Source organism: Apostichopus japonicus, chromosome 1, assembly GCF_037975245.1.
Source record: "Apostichopus japonicus isolate 1M-3 chromosome 1, ASM3797524v1, whole genome shotgun sequence".
Lineage (NCBI taxonomy): Eukaryota > Metazoa > Echinodermata > Holothuroidea > Aspidochirotida > Stichopodidae > Apostichopus > Apostichopus japonicus.
This window is the reverse complement of record NC_092561.1, coordinates 19,178,994-19,189,511: the sequence shown is the minus strand read 5'-3', so window position 1 is coordinate 19,189,511 and position 10,518 is coordinate 19,178,994. Positions and strand designations below refer to the sequence as shown.

At 34.4% G+C, this 10,518-nt stretch overlaps 1 protein-coding gene across 1 annotated transcript; it reads left to right on the top strand.

The window, feature by feature from the left end:
* The first annotated feature begins 2,314 nt into the window (after nucleotides 1–2,314).
* On the top strand, nucleotides 2,315–9,176 carry LOC139972142 (uncharacterized). Its single transcript, XM_071979115.1, has 4 exons — nucleotides 2,315–2,449; nucleotides 5,621–5,761; nucleotides 8,493–8,618; nucleotides 9,037–9,176. The coding sequence occupies exons 1-4, from the start codon at nucleotides 2,380–2,382 to the stop codon at nucleotides 9,174–9,176; spliced, it is 477 nt and encodes a 158-aa protein (XP_071835216.1). The 5' UTR covers nucleotides 2,315–2,379.
* The last annotated feature ends 1,342 nt before the right edge of the window (nucleotides 9,177–10,518 follow it).

Sequence of the window (10,518 nt, the reverse complement as noted above, 5' to 3'; positions counted from 1 at the left end):
AGGCTGTAACCGTAATATTCAATGCCGTATAACTAAAGCTTCTTTAAGGTACCCATGTCACAATGTCGTACAAATGTCAGGGTGAATAGTAAAAAGGAGTCCCATTAAAACAGCTTGATAAGAGTTATAACCAAGTCAAGTATGTTACACCCTCTTGAATGCCAATCGCTACACAACATGTTAGAGTAAGATACCTGACCACCACACAATGCAATGTCCTTCGATTTCCGGGCACAGTCCCCGAATGAAATGTATCGTCCCGGATAAATTAAGGATATCTAGTGATGTATGTACATACCCTGTAAGATCCTCGAACATCTGAAAAAGCCTCTGTATAAATTGCAATATTACCTGTCTGAACTTCCGTTTACAGACACAGCTTGAACGTAAATTGTAATTGCTCGCAAAGGCAAGCCAGATCCTGCAAGAACTAATTTGCCCGTCATTCACAACGTAAACATATTTTTAACACTAAGTTGCTAATTAGTGATAATTAAGCTGACTTTTTTTACACTGGGACTTGTATCTTGGACAAAACATTTGTTCTGGATGAGGTATCTTAAACATAAGCCTGCATGTAATCACCATCCTCATAATACCACTAATACAACCAAAATAGTGAGAGGTCATAATTCCATCCTTCCCTCTAAACGTAAAAATTACAGATAACTACTTATTAACATCAATATTATCAGGTAAATTATAATAATTTGGGTATGTCCTCAGATTTCCTACAAAAGAAAAAAATATGGTCATCTAAACTTTGCATGACAACAAAAAATGGAATGGAACTTTATAAACTTTATAAATATAAACTATATCTTTTATATTAGTTTACTCTTTAAATGACAACAATGTCCGACATTCACTATAGCTGTAATTGACAAAAGTTGTTATAAGGATATCTCCGTTATTATACAGAGTTAAATATTCTTTCAGAGGTTTCATATTTCGAAATATTATGTGGTGATATATATTAATCACATTGTTAGGGTAGCATCCTGCCAATTAAAGTTGAACGTATCGATTCAAGTAAAACTGCTACTACACTATACTATCTTCCAGTGTAGGACGGATACCTAAATATACTTAAGAAATCATCTTAAAACAGTTACAACTGATAGTATTGCATCCAGTTGGGACATTTTTATTTCTTTACAGTACTGTCATGTCCCGCTTTTCAGAGCACTCGTAGTGTCAGTCTGATCAGTATGAATATCATATTTCTATCAGATGAAGGCGAGAACTGTCAATACTAGTGCTTTGAAGCATGATATGGGAGGACAGTTTAGAGATGTAATTACGTCATATTACATGCTCATTACGTCATCTTACTCACACTTGCAATTGGATGTCCCCGTCCTCATATAAGATTGAAACAACTATTGATAACGTTTTGATGAACGCAAAGACTTGAACGATTTGTAGTTTATATATCTTTGGGGCACTTTTTCAGAACTTGTCAAAGATTTACCATCAACCGGTTACATCGCATAGATATTGAAACGAAGGGGTTGCTTGTTTTTGTTGTTTTCGCTGCTTTGACTTGGAAATCCAGTGTCCATGGTAACTCATGATGTCCTGAATCATGTTCGTTGGGATGGACCCACTGGAGAGACAGCTGCTACAGGTAACTCCTACCATTGAGAAATGGAAATGTGTGTGGAATGGAAACCGACAATGTTTTTGTCCTTTAGTTTGTCGTGGTATAGATAATACACCGTAACAGAAAAGGACAAAATGAATCCTCGTACACGATTTAGTTGTTACTTTGAATTTAATGCCTGCAGCTATATGATATTTGTAAGGAGATATGTGGAAGTAAGAAAGAATGGATGTAGGATACAAAATCTTATCGATGTATATGACAATATATCAACCTAAGTAATGGCCATCGTGATAATAAACACAAATGAGTATTTGTGACGCAGACAACGGCAGGATATATTGTAATATTGGTTGTTATATTGACAACATCTTCACGTAATAATGACAGAGATACAAGTTCAAAGCTTCAATCATGTATGTTCTACACTCGAAACATTTTATCCATACTAAATGTCACCTAAGTAATACATTTTCATTAGTTGCAAAAAGAGTTTTATGATAATTGCAAGTCATTGTGCCTTCTCTATTGCAGCGAAACTCTCGCTCTCTCATTATTCATGAATCAGATTTTGAGCGAGACGATTAAGATCACAACATAAATCATCGCCTGACAATGGATCGATAATCTTCGTTGTAAAGCAAAGCGTGTAGCCATTACTTTTCATAATAACTACGGTTCTGGTAAAATCAATCACTTTAGTTCGTCAGGAGCTTTCTGAGCGGGCAGAATAATTTCGTACCTCCACTAGCCTCGAATCGCAACTTTACAACATGAAACAAAAAATGTCAGCATTTCCTAGAATGGAAATTTATGCCTTTCTTCCTTTTCTAATATATTCAGGTGAGTTATAATTATGTATTTTTCTTATGGTAATACCTTTGGCCAAAACTAAAGGTTTCATGAGAAAAAAAAAACACTTTGAAGTAACTTTTTAAGCGTGTAATTGCAACTGATCATTAATAAATTCATCATTAGATATGTTTTCATTGCTTAAGTGTATAGAAGATGATTTCTCTGTTAATACACCTTCATAAAAAAAAACAATACTAATGATTTATAAATGATTCCATTGTTAATCGCCATAACATATTCATATTAAACTTTAATATCATATAATATCGGTAATTTAATATTTTGTCAATCGACCGACATCGGTTCATGTTGCGAACACATAGTAGTAATTACTGATGCACGGTTGTCGGACAAGAGCAGTAGTTGCTGTACCAACCATTTAGTGAAAGTTCTTTAACACGCGATTTTAATAATGAATTCGTTTCTAGAAATAACTATAAGTAGACCTTTGGAAATAAACGAACATGTTCTTTCTTCGTGCTCGGCATGAAGAATTGGCGTAATTTAAAGAGAGGGGTCAACTGGAATCAAGCGGTACCGTACCTACTTTGATTCGTTCTTTAGGCATTCTCATCTTCATGGACTCCTTGTCCAGTCCCGCAGTTCTTTGTCTTACATGGGAACAAGTTAACAGCTTTGCAGTTGTTACAGTGTCACATGTAACACATGTTACCGTGTTACGAACACAAAGTACAGTAATTACTGATGCACGGATGTGGGACATGAACAGTAGTTGCTATACCAGCTATGAGTATCGGCTGACATAAACAAGAATGAAGTTGATTCGGATAAGAAAACATTATTACAATAAACCATAATACGCAACGGTTAATAAAAATCACTCTGAAAAGATTTTTGCGCAAATATTTCATCCAACACTTTTACGTATTTATCCAACTAAAACTTCAATAACATTTTGCTCCAATATAGTCAAAGAACTACAGTTTAACCAATTTTATTGCCAAAACAGTCATAGATTTGTCAGTATTGTTAGCAATGTAATTGGTGTTGAGTAAAATATTTGTCCAACTTTTTTGGAAAAGAAATATTCTCTTCTATAGTCATGAAGAATATAATTATAAAATATACATTAAAAACTAAAATAAAATTCGTTATTAACCGATATAGCAGCATTTTCAAATTTCAAAACTCTTTTTAATTCTAATAGGGCAAGACAAATGTCAAAATTTAGATTTCTCTCCCTATTTCTATCCCTCTCTGAACACAAAAGGAAAGACGCATGTGTTATATGTTTAAAAAAAGGTTTATGACGGATACAAAAGAAAATGCTATGTCGATGTAAATTTGAAAAGAAATATGGAAAACTAACTTTTATAATATTTTCCATACACTCTTAATATCAAAGAGTGAAAAATTCACTCGTAGAGGGTTTTCGAGATGATCGATCGACTTAGGAGTGAAAGTCACTCTTATCAAAGAGTGACTTTATATCAATTTAGCTCGAATGATGGATTCTTCACTCTATAAGAATTTGATTTGTTCGTCGTATTCACTCTGGGAAAGAAAGTGAAGTAACAAAAGAAAAAAAAAAGTGATATTTTAGGTCACTTTTGAAGTGTGCATTCTCACTTTATGGATTTAAAGAATGTTTATAAGAAAAGGAGTTCACTCCGTTATTGTTTACAAGAGCAATCTACGGTTTTCTTATCTGAAATGACTTTCTAAATAGAAAATATTCCAAAGTTGAGTTAAAATGTTGAACTGGAAGCCACCCGACGTGTACGTTGTAATCTATCAGCCCTTGCGGGTTTCTACCAAAGTTTTGGTCGCTTAAGCGTCCGTTAAAATAACTGCTGATTATTATTATTATTATTATTATATTGAGTTTCAGTTTGAGTTTGAATCTGACTCTATATATTGGGCAGAATCTGTCAAAATTTGAAAAATCCATTATTAATATAGATTAGGCATTACCTGGTAGAAGTCTTGTCTGTGTAAACATAAAATGATCTGGATACGCCGATCAATATCGCAAAGTGCAAATAACAATGAATGAATGCAGCGATACTGTATAACCCGAATAGGCTGGTTTCGATCCACTATAATTGCTACGTTTCACTTGATCCAATAATAATCATATAAATAAAATGAACACGTGGATAGGTTTTATGGTTCACTGCTCATAATTTTCCGATGCGGCGAAACATTAAGCTGAGAGAGTAATAATACATGATTGATTCATTTTGGAGTTCAATTGCTCACATAGACTAACAGCTCACAGGCAAGCTAGTATAGGGCCAATATATTTATTAGGTTCCATGTTAGTGTTTGGTATCTACCTTACAACCTTAGATTACTGTGTAGATTATCGTGATTAGGGTTCCAATAATGACCAAATATGAAGAAACCAAAGAAGGAGAAAGAGAGCGAGAAAGAGAGATAGAGAAAATAAAAAAACAGGACACATCATGGTTAAATATAATTCATAGTTCGTTGAACCCGGATGACAACCAGCTTCAATTGTCGGATTTTCTTCTCTTTTCCGCTACTGCTACTTGCACAATATAGAGCTCCAATATTTCGTTCTGAGCATTACTGTTTCAATCTCCACGAGAAACGGTTTCGTTTGATCTGTGACTTATGTACCTTTAATACATCTCTTCCGGATGCCTATATTGTAGTTTATCTTATTGAAGATTTGTCAAATTAGTACGAAGTGTTAGAAACGGTAATCTTCAGATTTTTCACCGCGCTTTGTACTGATAGCGCATCTAGTCAAATCATCATTTGAAAGAAGTTACCTTAACTAGAATGGGTTAAAAGGGAACTTTTTTCCAGATATTTCCTCTTTTGCATACGGATATAAAAAATAGAACTCTTAAGACAATATATTTGAGTTTTAGAGCATGCAGGATAACATCAAGTTCACCGTGGCCGTTTGAAGCGTGGTATAAATTCTAGAACCTTTCGGTAAGATGTCAAAGAAGGAAATTCTGATTTCAATATCTTTCTTGGCAAAATCTTATACGCTCATTATTAATAAACTGACCAGTTTTACAACGAGTTTCGTCACATGTGTGGTTTGATGAGCTTTACACGCTTCCATCTAAAAGGGTCTAGCTGTATATGATATTTTTTATTTATATGATGTTTATATAAGGTATGAGCAATCTATATTATCTTTGGCTACTTGTTTAGGATTGATTGTTGATGGTAGCCGGGATGTTCGATGCGCTGGCCAGGCTACACCAAAGGGCTATAAGGTTCGTCTACCGAAAGGACTTACTCCTTGTGATTTACGCTCTGGTGTGTTTCACACTACCAATTGTGAATTTGAAGGTGAGGAGAGTTAATACTTTTCCTTTACCGTCATGATAAATAAATCGTGTTGTCTTTGAAAAATGTTAAACTTAAACTAAAAGTATTTAAATATGCATTTAAATGACAAAAACGTTACGATAAATAGTAACCTCTAATTTCTTATAGCCGTTCTGTGATATTTTGTTTCTCATAAATTTGAGCCTGGAATTGTTGTAATCAGTAGTGGTTTGCTAATGTGACATCCTTCATATTACCACAATATCGTTGTTTTCATGATCTTGTGGAATATTGTTCTCTCTAGAAGTTGGTTTACTTGTATTTACTAAATTAATGTATGCAAGAAGACATGGCAGTGAAACGATTAGCTTCCACATATACTTTTAAAATCAATTTCTCAGACAATGTATCGGCAATTGTATTCTTGTAACTTACGATATAATGTATTACTTGCAGGAATATAAGTCTTTTGATTCAGTATCCATGTCTTTTATAAGGAAGGTTTTGAGCCTTTTCAACTTAATTGGTTCTTCGATTTTGCGATCGTTCGACTCTTTTTGAACATTGCTTTAATTCTTAGCCAGCCAACTTGGAACATTTGCTATACTGTGGTTGATAATAGGCCTGTATGCTATCGGGATTGGATTCAGAAAGGATTTTTTTATCAATGATTTCGTTAATGAGAAAGATTCTTTCTATAATTTTGACGTCTTTGTTAACGTTTTTTTCTGTTGCGTGTAACGTTCTTGAATATTACGGTATAATTGCTGCGATAAGATCCTCGTGGAAGATTTTTTTTTTAAAATATCGATTATAAGCTTAATAATCCAGTAAATAGTTTTGTTAATGTTACACTCTGTGACAGTAGCTTGTGCTGTAAGTCTCTCTTTGACAAAATGTTAAACTCGACAGAAATTAAACATAAATCTTATACAAAATGATGTGAGACACTGAGTGTTTTAGAGGATTCTTGGTCTTTATATTGTTCAGTTCCATTTCGTTGTACAAATGACGTACTTTTTGTGGCGTTGACACGGAAACAATCCAACATATGTTTTATGATTGTAGTTTTGTTAGAATGATTTGGAAGTATTTACATAATCGGTTTGAAAACGCGGGAATTAAGATAGGTTTGAAGAACACGTATATCTTTCTCTTTGGTGGAGATTTATCCTGCAAGTTAAACTTAATAATAACTTTAGTAAATTATCATATTTTTGATTCAAAACTAATGAAGAAAATATCATCAGCTCGTTCCTTACTAGAATATTTAAAACATGAGTTAAAATTTAACTATTATATTTCTAAGCAGAATATGAAAGTTGGGAGAGCTATTGGCAGCTGTGATCTAATCTATTAGGTTTTGTAATATAATATTTAGACATTATTATTAAGAAGAGTATCACAGTAATTTGTACTTTGCCAATGGGTTGAAATAGTTTTTTTATCGAGTTGTATAATTTAAAATAAATTTGTATTTGCCTGTATGTATATGTCATGAGAAATAAAAAAATAAAAAAATTCTCGGACGTACAAAAGGAAAATTGACTTGCTTTCAGTCATAAAAAACAATTGACGTCCTTAAGACCTACCTATTCTTTTTATTCCAGTGCCGTTTCTTTCAATAACAGGTTGAATTAGACACAACATATATACATTGTTTTAAACCTTGACCTTTAGAGGTCTCAGGGAAAAACTGAGTCAAAAACAAAACACAATGTTTGTAAGCGGAGTAAAGTAACCTAAAGCAGACTAGCAGTAGGGTCCGTATAGTGGTACTAGTATTCTAGCGAGGGGGCTTGTTCTCATTTCTCATGGATAGTATAGGGATATCTTTTATAAGTATCTATAATCCAGCAAGTTAAGTCCTCTTCGTGACTTTGTACATATGTATTTGTACATATATTGTATATATATATATGTTTATATATATATATATATATTTATTTATTTATTTATATACTCATAATGCTGTCATCGTATTACATGTCTCGGTCAATGACTTGAACAAAGTAATAGAAGCTTCCTACTATCTAACCAGATATGTTGTAATAACACAATAACGATTAATCCTGCGATTCTGATAGTTTAGTCTAGCTTTTGGAATTTTAGTGCCAGTTTGCCCGTGACGTGTTAGATTACGCTGGTCGGATCACGTGAATAGCACATTGTTTATCATATTATTCAATCTGTTAAAAGTCATGGCGTTTTGTAACCGTTAGAGGTCCGCCCCAACTATGATTAGGTTCGAAAATGGCTGTTTTTCTGTTTGTTTAGCGGAGTCTTCTGTGGACAATTACACGCTTGCTTCGTAACTCTCTGAACATTCATCGAAAATAGACGGCTTGGTATAAGCCGGTGTACGTCCACAATCATCACATGGATAGGGTTTAAAATTATCTAATGTTGGCTTCCTATCCCCTAGGAACTCCTACACATATATCATAAACTACTGTTGAAATTAACCAGTGACATGTAACAAAGCAAACCCAACAATATCAGAGAAAGCCACAAAGTACGAAGTGGCAAGCGTCCTAACATAAACAACGTCGCGAAGATGTCATTTCTTGCTACAAGTTTGATTTTACCTTAAAACGTTATCAAAGGACTTACAGTTTTCTGCAGCATAAGTAATGTGTTACTTACTTTATTATTACAAATACACTTGACATGTATTAGATAGATCATACATCAAATTATTACCAATTTGAGTAAACTGCATATTTTTCATTTGTTTGTTATTAACTTTCAGATATCGACGAATGTGATCTTAATCTACATAATTGTAGTCTGAAAGTAAGCTACTGCGTAAATACCGAGGGTTCATATAGATGTGATTGTGGATCTGGCTACAACAAGGCAGGATCTGTATGTCAAGGTAGGTAATCGAATGTACACATCTCTCTCTCTCTGTATGTGTGATATGATGAAACAGCTATCTATAAATCTAACTTATATCTCCTAATTTTCAATATATTCAAGGCAATGATAGAAAGCTCAATCTGCATGTGGTGCAGCTCAGTGGTGGTGTCTAAGCAAGACACTAAGAACTACGTACAGTGGTGGCAGCTCAGTGGTGGTGTTTAAGAATATAATCATGAGGTCAGGTATCATGACCAATGTCGTTTGTGAAATTTCGATAGTTGCAACACTTTGGGGCAGCTGCAACACCAACAGCGATGCCTCGTATAGTATGTCAAGTATGCCTCATGAAAAATCGAACAATAGCGAAGAATCATAGTTACTGTATTCATCAGTTTCTTTCTCTTCTTGCTCGTCCTTTCTCTTTGCTACAGATGTCGATGAGTGCCAGAATGGTAGTTATAATTGCAGTCTGCCGAACACAATGTGCATCAACTCTATTGGCTCTTATATTTGCCAATGTATAGCAGGTTACGAATGGTATGAAGACCAATGTCATGGCAAGTATATTTAGTTTTATGTTCAATAATTTATCATTTAGTCAAATATAATTCATAACAAAGTCGCCAAAAGCACGTATAAGGCGACTTACCAAAGTTGTGCTTTAGTTGGATATAGGTATACCATGCAGACTATACAATGGCACGTTAAAGTGTTGCTAATGATAACTTGTTGTTTCGTGTGGTATATGCTATCGTACACATGTCTTTTTCATTGTCTAATTAATACTGTTCTGGTTTGGGCACAAAATATTCTTTCCCTCATTTATATACCAGGAACAAATCAAGATTCAAAACTTTTTTCCATTGCCATTAATCTCATGAGCATACGACTTTGCAAGGTAACCGTGAAGGTAGATTCTTTCTAATGTTCTTGTAACCCCATGCGTAGTGTCATGCATACAGTGTTACGTAAACAGCAACAATAATACGCAGTAGCGTTTTTAGAAAAGTTGGAAGCGACATTTTTTAATTAACTTAATTCTGAATTTCAAGTATCACGTGTAGCATTATGTTCCCCTGATGATGATCAAAAAGTCACGGTATCGATGCAAGAGGACTGGGGTTGAGAGCTGATCGGTCGTTCGGTTGTTTGATTGTTCGTGCCCAGGTTCTTTATTGGGTGACTTGAAAAGTAATTACATTATGTCATAATGGCGTTTCGTAACATTTGTATCGAATGTTTGAAATTTAAGCTCACCTAGACGTTAAACTATCACGTTTATTGATAGTGAATGTCATATTTCACTTTCTTTTTACCAACTTTCAGATTTGGATGAATGTGACCTTAACCTTCATAATTGCAGTCTGAATGAAAGCTACTGCGTCAATACAATGGGTTCGTACAGATGCCAATGTGTATCTGGCTATAACAGAACTGCAGGAACTGTATGCCAAGGTTAGTTGGAACATGGAGAGTGTATGTGATACATGCAGTAGTGATGTGACTATCTTTCATTTAACTTTCTTCATCCATACCCTGATATTAAATGTAAAGAATTTGAGTTGTTCAGAGAAAACCGCGTACGCATCTTTTAGCCCGTAGCCCCTACTCAATGAAAGTTAGACAACACATTTTATACATTTTCTATTTTATTGGGTGTAACAGTTATCATGACCGACACAAATAAAATCCGAACATCACGTGTCATACATCAATCTCTTTCGAACAACTAGCATGTTTCTCACTTGTACTACAGATGTCGATGAATGCCAGAATGGCAGATACAACTGTAGCGTACTGAATACAGTTTGCGTCAACACTGTTGGTTCCTATACATGTCAATGTATGACAGGTTACCAGTGGGACGGAGACCAGTGCATGGGCAAGTTGATGTATGTTATTCTCACAAAGTA

Bases quoted from the DNA above. Each gene is read 5' to 3' on its own strand.
- LOC139972142 (XM_071979115.1), top strand. From the start codon at position 2,380: ATGAAACAAAAAATGTCAGCATTTCCTAGAATGGAAATTTATGCCTTT. The intron at 2,450-5,620 runs GTGAGTTATAAT...CTACTTGTTTAG, and splicing joins TCCTTTTCTAATATATTCAG to GATTGATTGTTGATGGTAGC. The intron at 8,619-9,036 runs GTAGGTAATCGA...TCTTTGCTACAG, and splicing joins GGCAGGATCTGTATGTCAAG to ATGTCGATGAGTGCCAGAAT.